This window comes from Mastacembelus armatus, chromosome 12, assembly GCF_900324485.2.
Source record: "Mastacembelus armatus chromosome 12, fMasArm1.2, whole genome shotgun sequence".
Classification (NCBI taxonomy): Eukaryota; Metazoa; Chordata; class Actinopteri; order Synbranchiformes; family Mastacembelidae; genus Mastacembelus; species Mastacembelus armatus.
The window spans coordinates 9,250,514-9,276,151 of record NC_046644.1 but is presented as its reverse complement, the minus strand read 5'-3'; the positions used below and the strand labels follow the sequence as shown (position 1 = coordinate 9,276,151).

At 42.0% G+C, this 25,638-nt stretch overlaps 4 protein-coding genes across 7 annotated transcripts; 2 read left to right on the top strand and 2 right to left on the bottom strand.

Moving 5' to 3' along the window:
- The first annotated feature begins 395 nt into the window (after positions 1-395).
- On the top strand, positions 396-4,945 carry LOC113124856 (syntaxin-2-like). Of its 4 annotated transcripts, none has more exons than XM_026297993.2 (9): positions 396-463; positions 584-643; positions 713-812; positions 2,202-2,276; positions 2,702-2,775; positions 2,991-3,099; positions 3,724-3,797; positions 3,876-4,013; positions 4,128-4,945. In XM_026297993.2, the coding sequence occupies exons 2-9, from the start codon at positions 623-625 to the stop codon at positions 4,332-4,334; spliced, it is 798 nt and encodes a 265-aa protein (XP_026153778.1). In that variant the 5' UTR covers positions 396-463; positions 584-622; the 3' UTR covers positions 4,335-4,945. The 4 variants fall into 4 exon arrangements, with proteins under 4 accessions (XP_026153778.1, XP_026153779.1, XP_026153780.1 ...); XM_026297994.2 differs by having other exon boundaries at positions 411-463; positions 587-643; XM_026297995.2 differs by having other exon boundaries at positions 412-427.
- Positions 4,946-5,649: 704 nt separating this feature from the next.
- Positions 5,650-7,710, bottom strand: pgam2 (phosphoglycerate mutase 2 (muscle)). The gene is made up of 3 exons (XM_026297997.2): positions 7,183-7,710; positions 6,767-6,947; positions 5,650-6,136 (listed from the first exon to the last, which is right to left on the bottom strand). The coding sequence occupies exons 1-3, from the start codon at positions 7,597-7,599 to the stop codon at positions 5,967-5,969; spliced, it is 768 nt and encodes a 255-aa protein (XP_026153782.1). The 5' UTR covers positions 7,600-7,710; the 3' UTR covers positions 5,650-5,966.
- A 3,169-nt stretch (positions 7,711-10,879) lies between these two features.
- Positions 10,880-13,752, top strand: nefla (neurofilament light chain a). The gene is made up of 4 exons (XM_026297934.1): positions 10,880-12,029; positions 12,210-12,334; positions 12,585-12,988; positions 13,143-13,752. Exons 1-4 carry the CDS (start codon positions 10,989-10,991, stop codon positions 13,466-13,468), a joined length of 1,896 nt encoding a protein of 631 aa, XP_026153719.1. The 5' UTR covers positions 10,880-10,988; the 3' UTR covers positions 13,469-13,752.
- A 2,892-nt stretch (positions 13,753-16,644) lies between these two features.
- Positions 16,645-21,123, bottom strand: nefma (neurofilament medium chain a). Its single transcript, XM_026297933.1, has 3 exons — positions 19,943-21,123; positions 19,160-19,284; positions 16,645-19,070 (listed from the first exon to the last, which is right to left on the bottom strand). Exons 1-3 carry the CDS (start codon positions 20,999-21,001, stop codon positions 17,498-17,500), a joined length of 2,757 nt encoding a protein of 918 aa, XP_026153718.1. The 5' UTR covers positions 21,002-21,123; the 3' UTR covers positions 16,645-17,497.
- Positions 21,124-25,638: the final 4,515 nt, after the last annotated feature.

Below are 25,638 nucleotides of genomic sequence, written 5' to 3'. Positions count from 1 at the left end.
TTTCATTTTAATTTTAAAATATTTTAATTTTAGCCTTACTATGAGTTACTTCCATCTGTACCATCAATCCTAAAAATTGTTTGTAATGCTTAACCATGAATGTCTTGTCTACACTCTGACTGCATATTTGCCAGCACACTACTGGAATCTGAATTTACTATTCCTCTTTTTTGATACTCCATTTAACTAGAATAATAAATGCAACCCTCACTCTGTTATCCACTGTATTCGATGTATCTATAAACATTTTTATTATGCTTCTTGTTTTTAAATAACTTGTCCTATATCTGAAACTTCCTCTTTCCGATCACAGCTTGAAAAGGTAGATGGCCCTTTGTTTGCTAGACATTCCGGTGACGCGCATGCGTGCTTGCGCTCTTCATTCTGCAGGTGCGCTCAGCCCCGCCCACCGGAGGACACACCGCAGGTAGAGGTCGATCCTAACAAGTCGTCAATATCGAGGGTAATAGAAATATACAGCCGATTTTAGTGTTGTTAAAAAGCCAAGGGAGTGTTTATGTCGAGCAGATGGTGGTTTTTGTAAGGAGTCTAATGAATTCCCATCTTTATCTGCCCACATCAGCAGGATGATATGACAGATACAGCGGACAGGTGAATCAATATGGAGGATTTTTTCAAAACGGTAAGCTTCACGCAGCTCGCATGTGTTTTATCTTCTTATTTCCAGTGACCTAATGTAAGTTTTGTGTAGGTGGGGGAGGTGGGAAGCGTCATTGAGACAATCTCCTGTCAAGCAGAAGAGGTGGAGAGAAGACATGGCGCCATGCTCTCGTCTCCAAACCAAGACAAAAGTAAATGCACAGCATCTTTATCAGAGTTACAGGTTGTTGCCCTCACTCGCTTTTAGACGTTTTCAGATTAGACACCAGTAGAAATTTGATGCCTTCACTGTTGTGCTGAGGCTCAACCGTCTCTCTTCCCCCCTTCAGGACACACAACACTGTAGACAGAGCGACAGGCCCCGCAGATCAGCAGCCTTTGACAAACACACCTGTCCCTGTTTGTAGAGTGGGTAACAGGTGTTATATAGGGAAATGCATAGAAAGAGGTAAACTAGACATTGTACAGAATCATCTCTAAGTAAATGAAGGCTGAGGTGTACACACAGACACATACACACACGCCTGTAATCTGCATACTCATAATGTACTGTACATGTGGTATTGTGCATGCTCCTGAACATCCAACATCCATCGTACATCCATAAGGCCATAATGTGTTTGAAAAGAGTGTCAGTGATCAGGGAAAATGTTGATCTGACCAAATTGTTAGATCCATACATAAAACAAAGGTACACACAAAAACTACAATTTGTTTCTTAGATGACAGGTACTTTTGATTCTATACCTTAATGTAATTCACCAGGTACACTGGCTTGAAAGTATTGAGACACTTTTTCTGTCTGCACTTTATTGTGTTGTAGATTTAACTAAAATACATTTTTGCTCATCAGTCTACACTAAAAATAAAAACAGAATTTTCAAATATTTTTTTGCACTGCAGATTACAGCCCGGTTTGCCTTTTTTTAATCACTGAGTTGTCTAGAACTTGATTAAAGTCCACTTGTGGCAAACCTGGATTTTATTGGATGTATTTTATAAGGGCAACACACGTGAATATAAGGTCCCAGACTTCACACAGCATGTCAGGATGAAAACTAAACTATAAAATCCTTGGAACTCTATGTAGACCTGCACAATAAAACTGGGCAGAGGTGTCAATCAGGGAAAATGTATAAAACCATTCCTAAAGCTCCGAGTGTTTGCAGAAGCACAGTAGCTTCAGTATTTATGAAAGTCGAGAAGTCTGGAACATCTGAAATCAGTTACCAGACAAGAAGGACCTTGGTCAGGGAAGAGACCAAGACCCCATCAGTCAGGCCTTTATGGCAGAGAGATTGATTGGAAGCCACTAGATAAAATGAATATGACAGTCTGCTCTGGGTTTTTCAGACATTGACGTCTGATTTTTAATTGCTAAAGTTTGTACAAATAATCTTCAGTTTGTTGTTATGAGTTATTGAGTGTGGACTAATGGGCAAATACCATTTTTATCCATTTCAAAATAATTTCACATTAGAAGGCGTGCATGAGAGAAAGGTGTCTGAGTACCTGCAGGAGGCACTGTAGAGTACTGACACTGCTCCCTCTATGAAGTGAACTTGTTATGGTGTTCTTAGGAAATAAAGACAAACTGGAGCTGCTGAACAGTGACATCAAGAAGAATGCCAACTTGGTCCGAGCCAAGTTAAACTGTGAGTGGACATACGTTTTCTTTTTGTTTGCTTTTTTTAATCATTGCACAATGTGGTTTTCCACAATAGATACTGATTTTTATCATACTGGAAAAATATCATGATTGTAGTAAATGGAACAGTTTTTTTAGAAGTATTTTTAATGTGTAAAGTTGTCACTGATACATTGCTGTATACATCACATCGCATTTCCACACTTCCAGGTTCTGGGACTGTATAGTTTGTAACAAAAGGCTTAAAATGGTTAAAAAAGAGCAAGGGTACTGCAATCCACTCTTTTTTATAATCAGTAAACACACATATTTTCCCATTATATTGCAAATGGACAAAATAACCTTTAACACAGGAAAGGGTGTTTGGGTGTTTTAATTAAAATTTGAATTAGATCCTGTGTGTTGATATTAGATCTGTTCATGTTCTTTCAGCGATGCAGATGAACCTGCCTATGGATCAGAATGGTAACAGTGCCACTGTAATCCAGCGCATTGAAAAGAACCAGGTTTGGGACTGTTTTGTTTTGTCTAATGGACCAGGTTTGTCTAATGGACCAGGTGCACAGACATGGTGCCAAATCCTGAAAAAAAACAAATGTCAATTCAGAGAGGCAAACAAAGTCAGTGTTGACAACGGTTTGTGTACAGGAGTCTTTGATTAGTTCCATGTCATTTCTAGCTCAATAATCTGATCTCAAATCTGTTGACTGTCTTTCACCAGCACTCGCATCTGACTCGGTGGTTTGCTGAAGTCATGAGGGGTTACCATAAAGCACAAATCTCCTTCAGAGAGAAATGCAAAGCACAGATAAAAAGACAACTGGAGATTGGTGAGTGAAACACTAGTTCCTTAGTCTCCTGAGATCAGTGCTGTGTAAAAGGACTTTACAGTATATCACACACCAGGCTCTTATAATAATAATAATAATACATTTTATTTCATGGCGCCTTTCAAAGTCTCAAGGTCACCTTACAGATAGAAAAGGAAGCATACAGCATGATATACATAGAGTGCATTAAAACAACAGTAACAAGAATACATAAACGGCGGGAGAGAATGTAAAGGCAAAAGAGTGGATTATCTAGGAAGTGGGCGAAGTACAGTAAAAGTAAATTGAAATACAGAAACCCAGATGACAGAACAACAAATATGAAACAGTATGAGACAATATGAAATAGGCAGAGGGTGGTAGGACATCACGGGCTGCTTTATCATATCATCATCACAGATATTATATTTTAGGAAAAAGCTTTGTTGCCAAGAAAAGTTGTGGTAATCTGGATATCTGTGTGTGTTTCTGTGACAATGGATTTCCAGATATAGGATAGTATAAGTTGGTGTGTAGTTTGTTAAAGCTATTGTTCATTTTTTGGGTTTCCCTATAGTTTAGAGTGCAAATCTAAAATCCCTGCAAAATTAAAATTACTGTTCAACTAACCTGTTTTTTTTCCAGTGGACAAAGCAACTACAGATGAAGAGTTGGAGGAGATGCTGCACTGTGACAATCTTGCCATCTTCATATCAGATGTTAGTGGAACTTCCTTCAATTTTGGGCCATGGTTAATTATACAGTAGTTTGTAATACCGACGCCTTTCCCTCCACAGGTTAATCCTGATGCTCGGACTACAAACCAGGCTCTGAGTGAGATTGAATCTCGTCACCAGGATATCATCAGCCTTGAGTCAAGCATCAAAGATCTACATGAGATATTTGCTGACACTGCCATGATGTTGGAGCTTCAGGTAAGATGGCTCATCATTTTTGAAACATTTTGACAATCGATATAAAGGAATACAGTAAACTTAAGTTGTGGGCCCGAAGTCTGACTGGTGTCATTTATGTTTTTTTTCTATCAGGGGGAGTTAATAAACAACATAGAAAAGAATGTGACGAGTGCTGCGGAATATGTAGATTTGTCCAAAGCAGAAATCAATAAAGCAGTCACATACAAGAAAAATCCATACAAGATAGCATCTCTCCCAGACTTCTTCAAGTCCTTCAAGAGACAAACCCCTGATAAAACTGCTACTTATCAAAACCCCTCAGACTTAAACGACAACTGAGCTCCTGATCCTGTTTGAACATGAAGTGCATCCTGATCAACATCAGGGTCTGTGCCTGGAGAAAACATCTGATGTATAGTACCGTTCCTGTCTGCCGCCTCAGATGAATACTTTCTCAAAGAATAGGAAACTGTTATTTTTAACTTTAATGGTGAATTTTAATTTTAATTGCTATAATAATTACCTGTCAAATTAAAGTGAGACTATGATGACTCCTACAAGGCAGCCAGGCAGGCTGCCTGACACATGCTGCAGAGGACAGAATCAAACAATAGCTAAAGAAATTCAATATTTTAAGTTATTTCTCAGTGTTTACAGACTCTTTCTCCTGAGGCTAGAGATTTCATACATGGCAAAATTACCCAGTTTCCATTACAGTGATTAAATATTTTAAAACATGTACTCACTCAGACTTTGTTTCTGTTAGTGGCCAGTAGGTGGCAGGACAACATCAGATGCAATCCGAAACAGGAGCACTTACTTTCCTCCTATAGTACTGCTGAGGTCTATTTCTGATGGTTGTCTGATGCTGTGTTTTAGTCATGCATTGTAATTTAATGTCATGTATTCAAATACTCAGAAATACTTATTATGGTGATAAACTGTAAGACCATGCCAATCCTAAATTAAATATATATTATATATACCTTCTAAATATCCCCTTGTTAATGCTGTCATTCCTAATGTTAGCATTTAGCTCAAAGCTCCTTATAGAGATTTTTCCTTTATAGGGGTGTGTTTCATTTCACTTTGTGTTTCACCTCTGGTGGCTGACTCCTGAAAAGAAGAATTTGGTCATCTTTGCAGTGTTACAAAAAGTAACCTTTTAAACGTTTGTCAGATCTGAATACATACTGTATTTTATGTTGTTCCACATATGCATCAGTGTCAAAACAAACCCCAGCAGGAAGGGTCTAAATAAGGTGTTTGGGAAACAAGTGTTACCGAAACTGGTTCAGTTCTTCCTGACAGATTATTGTTTCCCAGTCTGTGTAACTGGAGTGGAGGATAAGTAAAAACTGTGACAGTCTTTCCTGCATCTTGGGAGTGCTGCCAGGATGAACCCACTGACTTATCCCTCACTGTTTCTCTCTCTCTCTCTCTCTCTCTCTCTCTCTCTTTCCTCCTCTCTGTACCTGGATAAGATTTCACAGCACTTTTGCATTTTGCTGAAACTGCTGATTGGGAAACTCTTATTCTTCTTTGGTTTCCCAAAGAAGAATAAGAGTGACAGATGAGGATCACAATGTAATGTGAAAAAAGCAAAAGAAGAAAGAGACATGAGATCGGATGAGGAGAACTAAACAGACACAGGTCTACATAAAAACATGGTGTCTTTATTGGTTTTGCCAGGGTGGTGGGGCCCTCAAAATAGGGCATGACCACAATTTAAAAGGGCTGAGTGATGTGTGGCTGCATAAAATATGGAGCCAAACTGTCTGCTTGGATTGACAGGTCATCCCTCTACCTGTCACTTAAACAAACAGGAGGCTAATAAAAAGAACTATTAAACATTTCCCCAGTTGGAATGGACTACAAGGATGGACAAATAGATATGAGGAAGAGGTTGAAAGACAAAGGGCTGCGGCACAGTCTTTTGTTCTGCCTTCTCACTGAGCCTCCAGGGCAGGCCTACTTCTTGACCTTGCCCTGGGCAGCCACAGCTTCCATGGCCTTCTTTACGGTTTCCTCATCCCCGAGGAAGGCCATAGGCTTAACGGGCTTCAGGTTGGCGTCCAGCTCATACACAATTGGGATTCCTGTGGGCAGGTTCAGCTCCATGATGGCTGCATCGGACATATCTGGAGAGACAAGTGGATAGACCAGACAAGCAGACATGCAGATCAGCACAAAGAACAGAGGGAGTGCAATTGATACAATATAAAGCTTGTCTGGAGCCCAGCTAGGCAGACAGGAAGGGCAATGAACTTACATAATACATAAGTAGCCATCTGGTTACTTTTCTTTATATCTGATTGCATTACTTTGATTACAGCAAATTGTAACATAATATAAGAAACCTGAGCTACCTCTTCCTCTCATCCTTAGCCTTGACACAAACCATTCCTACAGTATGTGACATTTACTTTTACCCTGTATAACTTCCTTATCCATGTCTGGCCACTCCTTGAAAAAGTACAACCTTTCTACATAAAGGTCATGACTGTAATGGGAACCAAGCTCATGACCCTCTCCTCTGTCCCTGAGCTCTAGTGAGAGTCCCTGCATGCTATTTTTATGCAGTAAGCCACCACTGTGTGTGTGCATGTAAGTGCCTGACTGACAATTTAGGTCTTGGCCTTGTATGCAAATGAAACTAAAGCTATTTTCAAACTGATATCTTTGGTTAATTTAATTCTACAGCTTTGTGATGTTAAATTTTCATTTTCTTTTCCTCTGTCCTCATGGCCTTTTCTTTTTTTAATGCATACCCTCTAAGTGCTTGACGATGCCGCGGAGGCTGTTGCCGTGGGCAGCAATGATAACATTCTTTCCAGCTTTGATTTCAGGAGCGACGACCTCGTTCCAGAAAGGCAGGGCCCGGGCGATGGTGTCCTTCAGTGACTCACATGTGGGCAGCTCACCCGGCTTCAGGCCCTTGTAGCGGCGGGACTGGAGGTAGAATAGACCACAGCTTACACACACAACTACTGGCAAAAGTCACGTAACTGATTGATAAGACCTGTGTTCTTCAAAATGTCATTAGCTGCTTTTATGGTAGTCCTCTGATTAGTTTTGATTGGTTTAAGATGCTCCTATATAGGTTATTTGAGAGAAAAATAATATTACTGTATTGCTTATTCTGAAAGAGTCAACACCTCTTTTCCTTTAGTTTCATTTGTCTCACCTCGCTGATGATTTTGTGGTAGGGGTGGTCTTTGTCCATGGGTGGAGGGGGGATATCAAAGGAACGGCGCCAGATCTTCACCTGCTCCTCACCGTGCTTTGCAGCTGTCTCAGCCTTGTTGAGGCCAGTGAGGCCTCCATAGTGACGCTCATTCAGGCGCCAGGTACGAATCACAGGCACCCACATCTGGTCTGTGCCCTCCATGATGGTCCACAGGGTTTTGATGGCACGTTTCAGAACAGAGGTGTAGCACACATCAAACTTCATGCCTGCTTCTTTGATAGCCTGGGCTCCACGCTTGGCCTCCTCCAGACCCTTCTCACTGAGGTCAGCATCAAACCAGCCGCAGAAGCGGTTCTCCTGGTTCCAGGAGCTCTCACCATGGCGGACAATAACCAAACGATGCACAGCAGCCATGCTTTCAGTGTTTCTCCCGAGTTTGCTTTAAACCAAACACAGTACCCTCAGCCCTTCCAAGTTGTGCACACACACACACTGGCTGACCAACAGTGAACCCCAGCATGCATACCATGCTCCTTTTAAAGCAGCCTAGATAGCGGCTGTGCATAACGGTCAGGCCTCCTTTGCTTTCCACCTGTGAGAGGCATTCATGCTCTGACGGACACACAGGCCCGTCCAATAGGACCAGACCTCTGCTGGGCTGGTGGGCCATGTGTTGGATGGGAAGGCCAAAGGTCAAATATTAAGCCAAAATAGCAACATGACTTTTAAACCGAGATCCGTGGAACAAAACTGTAAAGATGAGAGTTGGCTGCAAAAAGGCAACTTAAATGAACAGATTCATCACTGAGGGAAAAGCTGCAGCTCATTACACTGTTAAAGGTTCACTAGATATTACATATGTTTAAAAGGCATTTGTTGTGTGCTATATCAGTAACAATGAGACTTATACAGGTCCACTCAGTTCTGTGGCACCAGAAAATCCATGGTCAGCATGTCTGCAAGCAAATTAATAGCTGCATTCAGTGTGCACTCATGTTTTTCCTACTCTACATGTAGTTGCCAATGGAAGCAAAACAAGCTGCTGCTACTTCTACTACTACTGATACTACTACAAATAACAGTTTTGCTATTTATGTAAAAATAAAGAACAAGGTGAAGATGTGAAAACAGCAAAGGCTTCTTCAAAAGTCTGTTTTCTCCCCAAAGGTAATGGACTGCATTTTGAATCATAAAGGCTTGATCTGGTCCAACTTGAAAAAAAATTACATTATAGAATACTGAATTTCAATTTTAAAGTGTTATTTCTATGAAACGCCTCTAGGGGTAGCTATAGTATCAGTTTTACATTTTTCTACATTTTCCGTATCCCTTGCAACATTTCACAGTGCATTTAGTAAGACTGAGCAATCTGGGCATTTTTCTCATAAACAAAGCTTTTATGAGATAATACCTGAATAATAAAATTAATGAAAAATAAAATAAATACAAAGGTTTTAGTAAGAGCATCTTATAGTGGACATTGGTGGGTATACTGGTCTTAGCAGTAGTACATGTAGTGCAGGAAACCAAGGTATCAAATTCTTGTTATACTTAATGATTCAAATGATTCTGAGTCTTGAGTTGAAAGATGTATAGTGTTTCACCCAAGTGGAAACCGTATATGCCACTGGGACAAATAATCAAAGCCAAATACTATGAAGTATCCTCATGAAATTTAGTGTTGGGAAGAAATAAAACTTACAGGACAGAGACAAAAGTGGAGATGGAGCTTGTAAACTTAGCCACAGAGCCAACACTGAGCTGTCAGGCCACTTCCAATCAAATTATGATCCATATATATTGCAATAAAGAGAAATACAATATTCCGAAAATATAATATTAATGGAATTCAAGGCATGACGCCAACCTGTGACCATGAAACAGGGTTAGGATATCATATTGTACAAAGTAGGATGTAACAAGGATAATGTTGTGCCTTTTATAGACTGGGATACTCCACTCCCTATGGTTTTAAATGCCAAAATAATGGAGAATTACTGTAATGCCCAGCTCACCAATGTTTCATACTGCAGGTTTATGCTACAGCTAAGGTTTTATAATTGTTTCATCTTAACAGAGAGAAGCAGCAGTGCAATAATCTGGAAATAAGCCCTACTGTACAAGTCAATTGCTTGCTTTGTCCAGTTCATTTCCCCAGGCCTGTAAGCACTTTGACTGCCAAAAATCACCGTGGTGCATATTCTCAGACTGCTGTTATGGTGCAAAAAAGTGTACACAGGGGAGTTCGCGTGATCACAGCTGTTACGATGACTCAGCTTGCAGCAGAGTCCACGCAGCTCCCACTGAAGTCCTCCACCTCCCACCGCCTGTCTCCTTTCTGTTTGGGCACAGCACCGTCTTTAAGTACTGGGGGTCTTTGCTTCATAGGCAAACTATGGCTCATGCATATTACAAACACATGCACATTTCACACAGTACACACACACACACACTACACACACAAATATGCAGCTGCTGCATTGTTGAGTCTGTAAGACTGATGAATCTTCCAACATTACTGTCCATTGAGCCACTGCGTACCTGCACAGATTTACACACACACATACTCACCAGTCACACAAAAAAAGAAAATGCATGTCAGCAACTGGATGTAATTGACCTCTCAAGGTATCTATGCTGCAGATGACAGAGACAGACTTTTGGAAAATTAAAAAAAATAACCTTGCACAAGGTAAAAAAGGCTATTCTTTCACAGAAAAGTAAAGAACAAAGGTATAAAATGAATCGTTGATGTTTAAATAAGTGGTTCTGCCTGTTTTCTCTTGTGTCAATTAAATACTGGAAATGTCACAGGCAGTGCAACATCAACATTACAAATACGACTTTTAAAAAGTACTGTATTATAGATTGTGTAATACAGAGCAGCCATTTATGTTTCTGGTCAACTCAAACTTTTTTTCTCAAAAGTCTGAAAAGACAACAACAAAGTAAAATTTACCATAAACACTGATAGCAATAAATAAAAAAACATAGGTTATGTATACACTGTTAAAGAAGCACTTAAGGACTTATGGAAAACAAGATAAAAGATTAGTTCATGACTTTTTTTTACTAATTGTAATTTCGATTTCAGTTCCACAGCATTGCCTATTGAACATTGTGTCTCCAATATATCCAATATAACACCTCTTACCTTCTGTGTGTGATTTTATGATTGCAGTTCTTTTGAGGTCACGACTGTAGTTCTGCTCTCCACCAGAAGGAAAGATGCTGTGTCACAGTTGTAAAATCAGGACACACCCAACACTCTCTCTGCTACAGTGATGATACAACAAATATATGTTAGTCACATTCAAATCCAGGATAAGATGATACAGTATCTTAAAGAGTATGAGCTATATTTTATGTTTTGCAGGGATTTTTTTTTTTTTAGACGCTAAATCACAATGTGATGAACCTAGTAATCCTGTTTCATAGAGTATTAGCTTGGTTTTGTGATACAGCCAATGCCAAAGTTAGGACAGGACAAATGGCAGTAGGCAGCTTTATAAAAGTAAACTTTCCTTTCTCTTTTTTCTTCTCTGCATCTTTAACCCTCCTACTCTCATTCCCATGGTTCCTCCCTTGTCTCTCTTTTCTTGCTGTTGCAGTGGGAGCCTATTGAGCCTGCATTGTCAGTGTTTGGGGAAAGCGCTTGCGTCAGAGCTCACTGTCCTTCTATAAAAGCACAGGCTGCTGCAGCAGCAGGCAGTAGAGACTTAAACCTGAGCTCTCTCACACTTCCCCATACACGCATACACAAAGAGGAGAGGGAGAGCAGCCTGTCCTTCCACCACTCAGCCATGGGGAGCATCGGCTATGACCCCTACTACTTCACCTCATCATACAGGCACTTATATGTCGATCCTCCCCCTCGTGTGGTGACCAGAGGGAGGACCCACTCCACCTATTCCTCCCATGCCTCCCCGCTGTCCTCATCCCGTCTGCAGTACTCCTCTCCTGGTCGGGTGCTGCTCTCCTCCTCCTCACCAGCCTCTTCCCTGGAGTTGGAGCTCAGTCAGGCAGCCCAGATCAGCTCTGAATTCCGTGCCGTACGCACCCAAGAGCGCAGCCAGCTGCAGGAGCTGAACGACCGCTTTGCTGGCTTCATTGAGAGAGTGCGTGACCTGGAGCAGCAGAACCGTGCCTTGGAGGCAGAACTGCTCCTGCTGAGGCAGAGGCACACTGAGCCATCCCGCCTGAGAGCACTGTATGAGCAAGAGGCCCGGTCCCTGAGGGCAGCCGTTGATGAGGCCAGGGCAGAACAACAGGCTATCCTGGGCCAGAGAGATCGACTGGAGCAAACCCTGAGTGCCTTGCAGCGGCGATATGAGGAGGAAGTGCTGGCTCGTGAAGAGGCTGAGGGCAGACTGATGGAGGCCCGACGTGAGGCCGACCAGGCTGCTTTAGCTAAAGCTGAGCTGGAGAAGAGTGTTGAAACTGTGCTGGAGGAACTAGCTTTCCTCAAAAAGATTCATGAATGTGAGGTGGCTGAGCTTCAGGCCCAAGTCCAGTTTGGTGTCCAGGTGGCTGTAGAGTCTGAGGCTGCCACTCCAGACCTCTCTGGTGCTCTAAGGGACATCCGGTCCCAGTATGAGAGGCTGGCAGCAAGGAACATGCAGGCAGCAGAGGAATGGTTCAGAGGAAAGATTGGCTCCCTGACTGAAACTGTGGCCCACCACACCGATGCCATAAGGAGCTCCAAGGACGAAGCAGGAGAGTACAGACGACAGCTCCAGACTCGCCTGCTGGAAATTGATGCATGCAAAGGCCTCAATGAATCCCTGGAGAAACAACTGCATGAGATGGAGGAGAAGCACAGTGCTGAGATAGGTGCTATGCAGGTCAGCAGTAGTTGCATGTTTATTCCACTATGATGTGTCATTAAGTATTCAGATCTTTTGATTTTCTTAGTATATTAATCTTTAAAACTGTGACTTAGGGTTTTCATTTCATCCTGTGGCAGGTTTTATGTCCTTGTATCTTTGATACTTATAAAATACCTTAACTTGTCTTCTAATTAGGACACAATTGCAGAGTTGGAGAGTGAGCTGAGGGGCACCAAACAGGAAATGGCACGTTACCTCAAAGAGTACCAGGACCTTCTGAATGTCAAGATGGCTCTGGACATTGAGATTGCTGCATACAGGTGAGAAACAGTGGGATCAGACATTACATCCAGTGTGATTTTACTGAAAATGAGAAAAATCTAAAACAAACAAGAAAGTTTCTAAAAATGATGCATAAATCAGAGATTCATTAGTATACATCAGTTTTTATCAGATGCCATAATGAGTGTAAATAAGTGACCACAACTGACAAATTGAAAAACTATACTTTTAAACAGCATTCCTCCCTCCTGTAGTAAATTCCACCTTTCTTCTCCATAACCTGTACAGGAAGCTCCTAGAAGGGGAGGAGTCCCGTCTCAGTGTAGGAATGGCGGGTGGAGTTTCCTCTTTGTACAGCCACAGTTTTTCAGCGCCCTCCTTCGCCCGCCCCATCCTCTCCAGCGTGAGCTCTGGCGCCTCCTACCTTATGACATCCCGTCTGCTCAGCTCCAGCCTTAGCACCACCGAGGGAATCATCTCTGCCCGCCACGCCCAGCAAGCGGCAGCCAGTCCACCCGCGGAGGAGGAGGAGGAAGCGAAAGAGGAGGTAGAGGAAGAGGAAGAGGCAAAGGAAGAGGAAGGAGGAGAGGAGGCCGAGGAGGCAAAGGAGGAAGAGGAGGAGGAGGAGGGAGGTAAAGAGAAAGATGAAGAAGATGAGGCTAAGGAAGAAGATGAAGAGGCTAAGGAGGAGGGTTAGTGCATTTTTTAATGCATCCATCCACCCATTCATCCATCAATTCATTATCTATCCCTGCTTATTCCTCATTTTTTACTCATATACTATAAATTAAATAAACAGTTATTAAGTTCATGATTGCTAACAGTAAAACTCATCTATTGATACAGGCGGTGATGAAGAGGAACAAAAAGAAGAGGTAACAGAGGCCACTGGAGGTGAGGAAGAGAAGGAGGATGAAGGAGAAGGAGACGAGACTGAAGTCAAAGAAGAGGCAGAGGAAGAGGAAAAAACAGAAGGAGCTGATGACAAAGATGAGGGTGTGAAAGAAGAAGGGGAGACGGAAGAAGCAAAAAAGAGTGACGAGAAAGCAGATAAAGCTGATGCCAAGAAAGAAGACAAAGATGACAAAGCTGATACCAAAAAGGAGAAAGATGAGGAAAAAGGAGCCAAAGCTGAAGATGCACAAGAAAAAAGCACAAAGGATAAGAAGTAAGCCGGCAGCCTCAGCAAACTTCAGTCAAAACTTTCCACGTACAAACCACAGCTCAATAATCAGTAGAGGCAAAAGTGATATTCTCTCAAATCTGCTTAAAAACATGGTGATCAATCAAAACTCCATTAGCCATTTACAGCAACAAATATTGAGGTTAACTGCTTGCTCATATCCAGCATAGCCCATACAAGTCTGGTTGCACACTTCCAATTGAAAGTAATGCAGTATGTTTAACTGATGAATGTGTGAGTTTTTGGTGCTTAAATAAACATTTATCAAAGCTATATGTGTGACTAAGTTTGAGTAAGATTGAACATATAGAAGTCTTGATTTAATATTTACCCCTGACAAGGAAATGAAGTGCACACATGTAAAGTGTAGCGTTTGTAAAAGCATGTGACACCTGTTTCTCTTCACTCACCTGACCAGTGGCTTTTGGGGAAAGTGAGCACATCTGATTCACTCCTAGCGTTTCCAAAAAGCGACTGTCACAATATTCCTTCTACCTGCATCAATATCCTAATTAGTATGCAATTAATTTTCAATTACTGTGTAATAGTTATCATATAGCTTGTCACACTAAGTGTCATCTATTCATCTATTACAAGTAGTTCTCGATGTTTAAAGCACTTAAAAGTGAGTCTGTACCATTTACAAGAAGAAATCTTCCTCTTACAAATAAATAGTTGGATTCCTTATCTATTACTGTTACATCCATTATGTATACCTGCTTAGTCCTAATTAGGGTCACAGGGATCTGCTGGAGCCTATCCCAGCTCTCTTTGGGTTAAAGGCAGGGGTACCTGGACAGGTCACCAGTCCATCACAGGGCCACATAGAGACAAACAACCTCACACACTCACACTCACTCCTATGGGCAATTTAGAGTCACCAATCAACCTGACATACATGTTTTTGGTCTGTGGGAGGAAACCAGAGTACCTGGAGAAAACCCACACAAGCACAGGGAGAACATGCAAACTCCACACAGGAAGGTCCCTGCTGGGTTTTGATCCAAGAACCTTCTTGCTGTGAGGCAGTGCTAACCACTCATCCACCATGCTGCACTGTTTCTGTTACACTGGTATTAATATAATAGTCAAACTGTGATGACTAAATTACCCACAATGCAACTACCAGTGGTTGCTTGGTAAGCTCATTTCTTCACACCCCACTTCTCACTGCACCACTCCCCCCTGGAGGCACAAAGGGTTTTATACAACTTGCACTCAGCACTTCTCTTACCTCCCACAAACACACCTTACATAACCTTAATAGTGGCCACTGTGGCCACTACTGGCAATAATGAAACATGCTTCGTCATAGTTTAACAGTGTGAAGAGTCATGAGGTTAGTGGCTCAGTATCAGTTATGCAACAAAATGAATCTAAAGGTTGGTAATACAACAAGGAGTGCCTACTCATCACACCCAACCCAGCAAGGATAAATAATACAAGTACAACCATTTGCATGTTTTTACTGATGGTGAAGTGTTTTTTATTACTTAATTAACACATATAAATATAAAAAATGGCACCTTGCTGATGTAATTATAACTCATGATGACTCATGACATTGTTTTTAGCAATAACTAACATTTTAACAGTTTACATTATGATTCTTAGGTACAACATCTGTAATCTGATATGAGCCATCCATACAAAAACACACATGTTGATGCACATTATGCTCTAACATCTGGTATGACCCAGCATCCCCTTTATTATTGTGCTGGTTGTGCACAACTAAAAAGCACCAAGACAGGACTTAGAGCTGCAACTACACACAAACTCCAAAGCTCCACTAACTTGGTAAATATGGAAATGGAAATAGGTAGTATGGTGGACGAGCGGTTAGCACTGTTGCCTCACAGCAAGAAGTTCCTGGGTTTGCAACCCATCAGGGACCTTTCTGTGTGGACTTTGCATGTTCTCCCTGTGCTAGTGTGGGTTTTCTCCAGGTACTCTGGTTTCCTCCCACAGTCCAAAAACATGTATGTCAGGTTGATTGGTGACTCTAAATTGCCCATAGGAGTGAGTGTGAGTGTGTGAGGTTGTTTGTCTCTATGTGGCCCTGTGATGGACTGGTGACCTGTCCAGGGTGGACCCCTGCCTTTCACCCAAAGAGAGCTGGGATAGGCTCCAGCTGATCCTGGGACCCTAAATAGGAATAAGTGGGTATAGATCATGGATGAATGGTCTGGAAATGTAAAACCTAGCAGGACTGCACCTTCCCTTGAACAGTCCTTTACTGCTTCAGTCTGCTAATGACAAATGCAAACAACTGAGCAGTCACTTAGCTCGCGTCCTTTGTCCTCAGTGCTAGATGTTGAAAATTAGTTTTAAAAATATTCCACAGGACCCCAAAATGTGAATCTTAGGTAACATGAGCACATGTCTAGACATATAAATCATTTTTTCCATGTATTTTATTTTACTTGCAAGTAGCCTATAACTGGGGAAAATGCATTTTAGCTAAATGGAAATCAGAGCACTCTCCACCACAAAGACACTGGATTCAACATGTTCTCTGTTCTTCAGATGCCATGATCCTATATGATGTAAGGAGAAAACCCTTAGAGTTAAGATACATTTGGAGAGCTTGCTTATTGTTTGTTTTTATTCTTTTGTTTTTTGTTAAAATGTTGAAATGAGGGTAAACCCACAGTTAGTTGCTACATGTAATCTTTATAAACATGCCTAGGAATATTAGGCATGAAATCCAAATAGGTTATGAAAGAAGGACCAGAGAAAATCTATATATAATATATTATTTGATTTAAACACTTCATAAACACCTGTCTCCATAGGTTGGTACCAATGCTTTAATGTTTTATAGTTTAGTTTGATTATTAGCTAAAATATTTAATAATAAAACTCTTACATAAGAGTGCATAATCATTTGTGTAATTAAACCCATTAGATCACAAGCATCCATTTATTGTAGATCTCTTTGCTGCTATAGTTATAATTCTTAGTTATAAAACTATGACCAACTACTTGAAATAGTAGATACCTGTCTATACAACTGCAAAGCAAATCTTAGTAGAATAATAACAAAACACAGTTTTGTTTTTTACTTCATTATAACATTTATTGAGCAAATGCTGCTGGGAAATCATTCATGATGAGTAAAGACATGGGACTGCAAACAGTAGCACCTCATTTATAACTGTATTTAAATTCAAGTCCATCCTATACATACTTGAATGCATGTATCAGCGCATTTAGTGTTTAATTTTTCAGTTGCACTCGGGTAAACATAACAGACACTGATAAAAAGCATGTTTAAGGCTAGGAGTTTCTTCAGGTTTTGTTAAGCTTTAGTTTGCTTTAGTTACTGGATGTACTGTGGTCATGTGTTTATCATATCATTGCCCATTTCATTCTTCACTGTAAGTTTTGTGTTTGTTGTTAGTTTCTTTTTGGCTCAGTTGGTGTCATCTCATGTCAAGTAAGGCTTCTTCAGTACAGCATGTGTCTACATCGAGGACTCTCCCACCTGCCTGTCCCCTTCCTGATACTTAAACTAAAAAAAAATCCTCTTAACTTTAATGATATTTCTGTCACTCGCCCACCCACATTGCATTTGTTCATTTTAAATAATTACTCTTTATACAGTGTATTTCTACCATACATACAGATAAGAGAGGAAAGTATTCCCCTCCCCTGAGCTAGCATGCAGAGACCCCCCTCCCGCTTGTGAGCTCACCCAAGAACTGCAGAAGGAAAGAAAAAGAGGATAAAATGTCTCGATCGCTCCTGGCCGCAGCTGCAGCGAAGCCCATTTAAAGCTATCACTCAACATGCATTTTTAAATTGTTTTTTTTTTTTTTGTTTCATTTAAGTTTTGCCTTCTCTCTATAATTTGCTTTGTATGTTCGAGAGTGGTTATCTGTATTACATTGCTCTAGCTGTATGATTTTCTTTGTTATGTTAGTTTTGGGGTGATTGCTTGTCATCGTGTCCTGTTGTCTGGCCCCTGCCGTCCCCTTCTCCTCCACTGTTCGATCGGCCGTCTGGAGTCTGCTCAGTTGTCGTCGGTCACCTGCTTGATGGACTGGGTTGAGTGCTTCTCCATCTTCTTGGTGGAAACCAGCTTCTCCTGCAGCACCTCCTCCACCTCCTTCACTGTCTCGGTCACAGTGACAGATTTGGTGACGTGCTTGGATCCATCCTCTCCGGTGGTGATTGTCTCCACAGTCTTGGTGATCACCACCTTTTGGCTGCTGTCGTCCTTGACAGGGCTTTCATCCACGCCATTAGTGATCACGTCAACTTCTTTCTCCTCATCCTTCTTCTCTTTCTCCTCTGGGCTGCTCTTGTCTAGGTCACCATTCATGGCAACATCCTTCTTTTCTACCTTCTTGTCTTCTGTTGATTCACTCTTTTTCTCCGACTTTTCATCAGCAGCTTTAGGAGCCTCTGTCTTGGGTGTCTCAGCTTTTGGGGATTCAGCTTTTGGGGATTCAGCTTTTGGGGATTCAGCTTTTGGGGATTCAGCTTTTGGAGATTCAGCTTTTGGGGATTCTGATTTGGGGGACTCTGCTTTTGGGGAGCTAGGTTTGGGAGATCCAGCCTTGGGAGAACCTTCCTTGGGAGACTCAGACTTAGGAGATGTAGGCTTGGGAGATTCAGATTTAGGAGACTCAGGTTTAGGTGATTCGGACTTGGGTGATCCAGCCTTTGGGGATTCAGCTTTTGATGCCTCTTCCTTCTTGGCCTCAGGCTTTGCAGCTTCTGTTTTTGGGGCCTCTGTTTTGGCTTCAGCTTTTTCTGATTTGTCATCTGCTTTCTCATCTTTTACTGTCTCCTCGTCTTCCTTTTTGCCTGTGTCTGCATCCTCCTTTTCCTCTTTCTCATCTCCACTTTTGGATGCTTTGTCACTTCCTGCATCGTCCTCCTGATCACCACCCTCCTCTTCAGCACCAGCTTCCTCCTCTCCTCCGCTGCCCTCTTTGTCTCCGGCTTTCTCTTTATCAGGAGAGGCTTTAGACTCAGGGGCTTTGGCGCACAATACTGTCTCCTCAACCTCCTCCTCTCCTCCCTCCTCAGCTTCTCCTGCATCGCCTTCCTCTGCATCATCTGCTTTTTCTCCCTCACCCTCACCCTCACCCTCACCTTCTTCCTTCGCTCCCTCCTCACCACCTTCTCCTTCGCCCTCTTCTTCTGCATCGCCACCTTTTCCCTCCTCTTCTTCCTCCTCTTCTTCTTCTTCCTTAGTGGGTGCACTCAAGCTAACTTTAGCGTCGGTGGCGGCTACAACTTCTTCCTCCTCTGCACCTTCGCCCCCTTCTCCTTCTTCCCCCTCAGCCTCTGCTTCTTCACCCTCTCCGGCCTCTTCCCCTTCCTCCTCTCCTTCCTCTCCCTCCTCTCCTCCCTCACCGGGTGTGGCAGAGAGCTCTTGTGCTAATTCTGCCAGGGCGTCGTCCATGTCAGCCTTGTCATCCTCCACCCTCGTCTCCTCAATGATCTCCTCCACAAATTTGTGCTGCACCTTAAGCTTAGGAGCTTCTGATTTCGGCTTAGAGATTTTAGTGGAGGTGACCGTTTGGCGATATGGGAAAGTACTGAAGTGGGTCTCTTCACCCTCTAGGAGTTTCCTGGTGGAGTAATAAATGATACATTTATAATCAACTTCTCTAGAGAACAAAAGAAAATTGACACTACTTTTCATATGTTAAATTTGTACCTGTATGCAGCAATCTCAATGTCCAAGGCCATCTTGACATTGAGCAGGTCCTGGTACTCACGCAGGTGGCGAGCCATCTCCCATTTGGTGCTTTTAAGCTCATTATCCAGCTGGTGAATTGTTTCCTGTGGAAACACAAAGAAAAGACAACACAAAGTTTATTTTTCTTGGCACATTTTGTAAACTCTCTGCACCAAGGGTTGTTGCCTTAATATATTCTGACGCAATACAGTTTTGTGGACATGTTGAATGCCTCTTTCAAGGGCAGCCTCCACACTTGTTCAATACACCCCCACCCCCGTCGTAAAATTTCAGTGGTGTGATGCAAGGACGGAGCCAATGAAGGCATCGACCCAAGCCTCTGACTCAGCATAAGAGATCTGCTGCAGTGTCTCCCTTTAACCATTTCCTGACGCTTGTAAATCTCTCAAGCCCGTGAAGAAAGTCTGTGCTGACTAATTGGAAGCGCAGTGATGCGCATATCGCAATCATTACTCAGCAGAAAAGGTTTTAACCCTCAACTATGACACAGGGAAAAATGACTCGTTTCGCTGTTGCTAAGAAAGTTGACTGGTTTACAGTCTTCAAATAAAAAACTGCGTCACAAAGTTAGAAAAATGTGACAATTTAAGGACATTAACGTTTTCTGTCCACTGCCATTATCGTATTATCATAAAATCGTAAAACCTTGTACGTGTCCTGTTTAATATTTCAAAGTCTACTCAAACAGTACTCTATAGAGCCAGGGCTTTACGCACGGCTGTGTGGAAGCTGGTTCCCTACCTGTAGGCTGGCAAGGTCGCTGTTGTGGCGGTCCTCGATGTCATTCAGCTGCCTCTCCAGTGAGTCTCTTGTCCCGCGCACGGACTCCAACTCCACCGTCTTAGACTGCAGCTGGCGACGGTAATCGGCTATCTCGTCACGGGCGGACTTTATGGCGTCCTTGTTCTGCTCCGCAGCCTCGGTGAGTTTGGCGTAGCGGCACATGAACCAGTTCTCCACCTGCTGCAGGTTCTGGTTGGAGTGGCCCTCCAGCTCGCTGCGGATCTCCCTCAGAGCCTCGGTGATGTCTGCCTTCTGGAGGTCTTTCCTCTCCACGGTTACCTGAGACGCCTGAATCTGGGCGATGAGATCGTTCACCTCTTCCTCGTGGTTGTTGCGGATGAAGGCGATCTCATCCTGCAGCGACTGAACTTTCTTTTCCAACTCAGACTTCACCAACTCCGAGTCGCTCATGTCCTTCTTCAGGACGCGGATTATGGCCTCTGTCTCCTCTCGGATGCGTGCTTCTTCATCAAAGCGGTCCCTGAACCTCTGGATGTCCTCCTCGATGTGGTCGGTGTCGAGCTGTATTTGCGCCTTGTCATGGTGGATTTGCTCCAGCATCGAGCGCAGCTCCTGCAGCTCCTGGTCATAAAGATCGCCCAGCTGGGTGCGCGACACCTGCTTCTGCCGCAGTGCCTGGATCTCCGCCTCGATCTGCTTGTTCTGCTGCTCCAGGTAGTGCACCTTGTCTATGTAAACAGCAAACCGGTCATTGAGCCCTTGAAGTTGCTCTTTCTCATTAAATCGCTTGTAGTCTCCGTTCAGGTTGGAGGTTTGACTATAATCAACGCTGTCGGCGGAGCTGAGCACCGTTGAGCTGTATACTCGGGACACCGGCATATTAACGCTCCTCTTGTAAGATGTGGTCATGGTGGAGCCGGGGCTTGCCCGGGACCAAGACTGGGAGCGAAAGCCGCTGGAGGGGGTGCCACCGGAGCGGCTGTAACCGTAACTGGTCGTCCTAGTATCCATAACTCTCCTGAAGGGGCTTCCTATCGTGTCCACCGGGTAACTCATCCGGTCAGACTACCGTAGAGGAAGTCAGCAGGAATGAAGGGGGACGGTGCAGGACGTGGAGGCGAGTGTGTATGTGGGTGTATGTGTGTTATATATATGTGTGTGTGTGCAGGTGAGGGGTGTATGGCTCTCACAGCGACTGAGACCTCCTCTGTCTGCTCCTTATATATCTGAGGCTCAGCCCCTAACAAGGCAAGTCCAAGCAGTTTTGTTTCGTCCATTGATGGAAGGGAGGGGAGGGAGCATCCCCCTCAGGCCGCCTGTTAATGGTCCTGGGTCCCGTTCATTCTGAACCACGTGGGCTGGAGGGGGTGTCCAGTTTACAGAGATAGATAGGTACATAGAAATCTTCGCCACTGTGAGTAAAGCAATCAAAATATTAATTTGACTTGTGACTGTTGAAATGATGGGACCTCTGAATGTGTTCGGTCATTCCAGCACCAGGGACAGCGACAACCGAAAAAGTCTGTGATGAAATGCCATGATCTTCCCCAATCAAATAATGTTACACCAATTCATCCATGGCTGGTGTGACTGTGTGTCCATGTGCATGTAGCCTGCATTTAACTAGCCGCGTGTGTGTGTGTGTGTGTGTGTGTGTGTGTGTCGAGTGGGCAGCAGTTAGCATAATGTTATGTACACTGTATGTAATACTGAAAGTGTATTTACACAGTGGACAAACCACACCAACATAATGACAGGGAATGTACAGAGCTTTTAAAAACAGTTATTATAACTTAATATAGTAACTTAATGAAATCTGATGTTTGTATATAAAAATATACAAGATGTTCCTCTTTTTATTAGATGAAATTTGGGTTAAGATGTTTTGTGAAAATCAGCTGACATGTTATAAAATTTAAGTTGTCTGTTCATCTTGGGTAATAGCAGTGAAGGCCATCAAAAAACTGCAAGATGTAATAGTGTTAATATATGTGCATCACACAGACACAGACTTTGCTTCTCTTAAAGTATGTCTAGGGCTCTCAATATGATCCTCACTGTAGCAAATGCAAAGTCATATGGAATTTGTGGCTTATCCATCCATTTGCTGAAACGTTTCCCCTAAACAGTGAAGCGTCAGTGTGGGCTGCCGGTCTGGTGGCTCTGCCTCACTGACAGTCTATTGATCTCCTGTCAATCCTGATGCTTCATTCTAATTTCAGGTCACACCAGTCAATGCAAAACGATTACCAATTATTAGAGCTAATGCACCAAAAACAGCTGCCTCAGTGACTTTTGAGGATACATGACTTAATGTATTTAATTCTGTAAAAATCAAACACAGCCCTCTACAGGTGCAGACACACTGTACTGTAAAGTTTGGCAACCTGATCCACTGTTCATACCAGTCAAGTGGCTATTCCCGCACTTTGAATTAAATTCCTGAAAAATCTAAATCAATAGGGATGTATATGGATATCACAGTATCGCCTTTAAAATCTGCTTGTTATGGGTCTAGAATCTGAGCACTGAGCCTCTTCTGCTTTTCAACACTGAACTAGACATTTGTTATCAATCACCTGACTACATTTTCTTGTCACTTCTTATTGGCTTTCCACTGCAAACTTTAGTCGAGCAAAGCTAATGCATCAAGCATGGCCAATTTTAGATTGCTCCAGAGACAGAAAGGCAGACAGAGAGAGACAAAAGAGGGAGATAGCTAGACGGAGAGGGAGGGAGAGACGGGCACAATGACTTTCTCCTCCTGTGTATGTGTCTGTCCGCCTATTTTAAGCACTAATATGTATTATAAATGATAATAGTCCAGGAGCCGCACCCACAGTCTCCTTGGTTTCTGACTTTACCATGTCCTTGACCATTGTCCAGTGATTCTTTCTATTCAGGCCTTAATGTTGGCTGCAGGATTTCAGATTTCATTTTTACTGGGAACCTTGAGGTGTTTTTGGATCGCCCTATGAGGTCAGCCATGATGTGGTGTAAACAGCAAAGCAACGATAGAGCATGTGGGATGGGCAAAAACAGGGGAGTCATTCAGTTCAGAGCTTCAGCGCACTGCAGAAGGGTTGGAGAGTGTTCAAATGGCACTGCAGCAGAAACAGGCTCTAGCAGACAGAAAAGCCCATCCCAGTCAGTTCCCAGTTGTCCCTCTCTCCAACCAGTCCACAGAGTTAAAAAGAGTGTATTCCCCTTTTAATGAGCTCAAGGTTTAGGCATCTTTAGGTGACATAGTGCAGATACATGTTATACATGCTAATACACAGCGATTACAAGGACAGCATGACCTTTTACTTACACTGACATAGTGTCGAGTATCACATGTAGGTTGAAGCATTGCAATGGTTTTTGTAATTGGAGAATACTGAAAAATTCATATAAGAAATAAGGAACATATTACAAACACATCCTGTTAATGTCAGAGAGAGAAAGTCAGAAGTTGTGGTGGAAGAAGTATTCAGATCCCTTTTTAAAGCACATTCTATTGTGGATGCTTTATCGTGTACAGAGTGAACTCATCTTTAAATGTTGCAGCTTTTAAGTTAGAGCTAATTTAATCCTCCTATTATGCTTACAATTTGAATTCTTTAGCATACTGGTGGATAGTCTGTAAATTTTATGATTAGAATGTATTTCATATTATATTATGATTCTGAAAAATTTAAAATATAATATTTCCCTCTGAAAAGTAATTAAGTTGAAGTATGAAATACTAAGTACAAATCCCTCAAAAATGTACTTAAGTGCAGTACTTAAATATATGTTTAGTTACTGTCTCCCACTGGCCAAAGGAAATTTCACATATATACAGAAATACTGTTGTCATGGGTCAAGTCCCTCAGTGGCAGTATTTCTTCCCATTCAAAGCCAGACTAATTAAGGTTCGCTAACCAGCAGCCACTGTGACCACAAGTGTCAGCTACAGGATAATGGTATAGGCTTAAATGTATTGTATCTAAAGTAGAAAATACTCCTAAATTCTGCAAACATATTTGGCAATTATGACTTATTTGGTTACACATGCCAGACTAAGTGTAACTATAATATATGTTTACTTAGCTAAAGGTTTGAATGCAGAACTTTTATTTGTAATAAAGCATAGTAGTGTTGCAGTTTTAAGTAAAAAGTCTGGGTACTTCTTCCACAGCTGTTGTGGTGTGTCACAGAAATGACATGGCTGCCAGTTCCACTGCTGTTCCTAATATATTCATGAGGATAAACAGGGAATGTCATGAGCCAATGGAGAGTAAGAATGATATTGAGATAGGGAGAGAAGAAAATCTAGGGACCTTAATTAAGATTTATGTTAATGGAGCTCAGCCCACTGTTGCAGTGGGATCTCATATATATATATATGAGTGTGAGTTTGAGTACACACCCAAGTCAGTTCTCTCACAATAAATATGAAAAACAACCTCAGAACAAAAGAGCACAGAAGTAAGTGTCCACATAATTTTGGCCTTGTAGTGCATTTCATGAATCAGGTTTATCTATACAGGGTGTTCAGTTTAGTAAAAAAAATTGCACATACACACTAAATAGGTCTTGTCAAATTTAATATCCTTTTTTGGTGTATGTTGTGAGTGTAACCAAAGTTTGATGAGGGCATGCAGGGCAGTTTTGAGGTTGCCAGACAGAATGACTTGACACATACACGGCCATAAATACCGATCTGCTTAGGACACCGCCGGAACGGTCGTTCTTTCTTTCTTCTGATGCACTATTACGCCTGAGACAGTGTGTGCTTCCACTATGAAATGCACGATGATATGTTACTGAACTGTAGCATAAAGTTGACAAAAACGTTTTAATTGTGAAAGTATAGTAAGTAATTTAGGTCTTCCTTTCGTATCAGTGTGTTTGCATCTGTGCATGTCTGTGCATTATTGCATATTCAGCTCCCATTTACGGTCTGTTAAATATTGATTAACATCTTTCCCAGAGGTCTTCACAGTTCTGCTGATGCACACATTGGCCAAGAAAATCTACAGGTTGTTTTTTTGGGTTGACAGAAAAACACACTGAAACTGCAGAGATTAAACTTTACCTGATTGTGTTGTTTATGTGTAAATGTTGCCTGTCAGTATGGAAGTCTAAGAACTGCTAAGATTATTGCTGTTGCTGATGTATCCATTCTTTTAATGGCTGAAACCTTACTGATCTGTTCCTGGGCCAGTTGTTACAAATAAATATTGTGAACCCAAACAAGCTTTATTTTACATTTTGGTGACAGAGGATAAGATAGGAGAACACAGAGATTAGGGTTTCACTGGGTAAAATCAGATGAGACTGGTATTATCCTGTATATATAAATTTGGTGAAAATAAAATTAACTCAGTATTTTCCAACTTTCCTACCTCCTACCTCCCTATCCCCCACCTATTGGTTCCTACTAGAAATCAAGACAAATTCAAAAGAAATCTGACCTTAACACATAAGGGGAACATATAAAGTTTAATCTACATGGCAGAACTGCACTTTAAGCATAATTGTTCTAAGGGAAAGTCATTAAGTACATTTAAATTTACTATGAAAACTTTTTTTCCATATGCAGCTTTACACTAAATTATAGTTCATTGATAAGTATACAGTACATATAGTCAGCTTCTGTACACTCCATTATAGTTGTCACAATAATCCAATCATGGAATAAATGTATTTGTATACCCCTTTTTTAA

What these genes read in the sequence shown, in the direction of transcription:
- pgam2 (XM_026297997.2), bottom strand. Translation starts at nt 7,599, where the DNA reads ATGGCTGCTGTGCATCGTTTGGTTATTGTCCGCCATGGTGAGAGCTCC. An exon ending in ACCACAAAATCATCAGCGAG is followed by an intron (nt 6,948 to 7,182) that starts GTGAGACAAATG and finishes TTCTACCTCCAG; the next exon opens with TCCCGCCGCTACAAGGGCCT. An exon ending in CATCGTCAAGCACTTAGAGG is followed by an intron (nt 6,137 to 6,766) that starts GTATGCATTAAA and finishes TTGTCTCTCCAG; the next exon opens with ATATGTCCGATGCAGCCATC.
- nefla (XM_026297934.1), top strand. Translation starts at nt 10,989, where the DNA reads ATGGGGAGCATCGGCTATGACCCCTACTACTTCACCTCATCATACAGG. An exon ending in CTGAGATAGGTGCTATGCAG is followed by an intron (nt 12,030 to 12,209) that starts GTCAGCAGTAGT and finishes TCTTCTAATTAG; the next exon opens with GACACAATTGCAGAGTTGGA. An exon ending in ATTGAGATTGCTGCATACAG is followed by an intron (nt 12,335 to 12,584) that starts GTGAGAAACAGT and finishes TAACCTGTACAG; the next exon opens with GAAGCTCCTAGAAGGGGAGG.
- nefma (XM_026297933.1), bottom strand. Translation starts at nt 21,001, where the DNA reads ATGAGTTACCCGGTGGACACGATAGGAAGCCCCTTCAGGAGAGTTATG. An exon ending in GCGACCTTGCCAGCCTACAG is followed by an intron (nt 19,285 to 19,942) that starts GTAGGGAACCAG and finishes GTGTTTCCACAG; the next exon opens with GAAACAATTCACCAGCTGGA. An exon ending in ATTGAGATTGCTGCATACAG is followed by an intron (nt 19,071 to 19,159) that starts GTACAAATTTAA and finishes TTACTCCACCAG; the next exon opens with GAAACTCCTAGAGGGTGAAG.
- LOC113124856 (XM_026297993.2), top strand. Translation starts at nt 623, where the DNA reads ATGGAGGATTTTTTCAAAACG. An exon ending in AAAAAGACAACTGGAGATTG is followed by an intron (nt 3,100 to 3,723) that starts GTGAGTGAAACA and finishes TTTTTTTTCCAG; the next exon opens with TGGACAAAGCAACTACAGAT. An exon ending in CCATGATGTTGGAGCTTCAG is followed by an intron (nt 4,014 to 4,127) that starts GTAAGATGGCTC and finishes TTTTTCTATCAG; the next exon opens with GGGGAGTTAATAAACAACAT.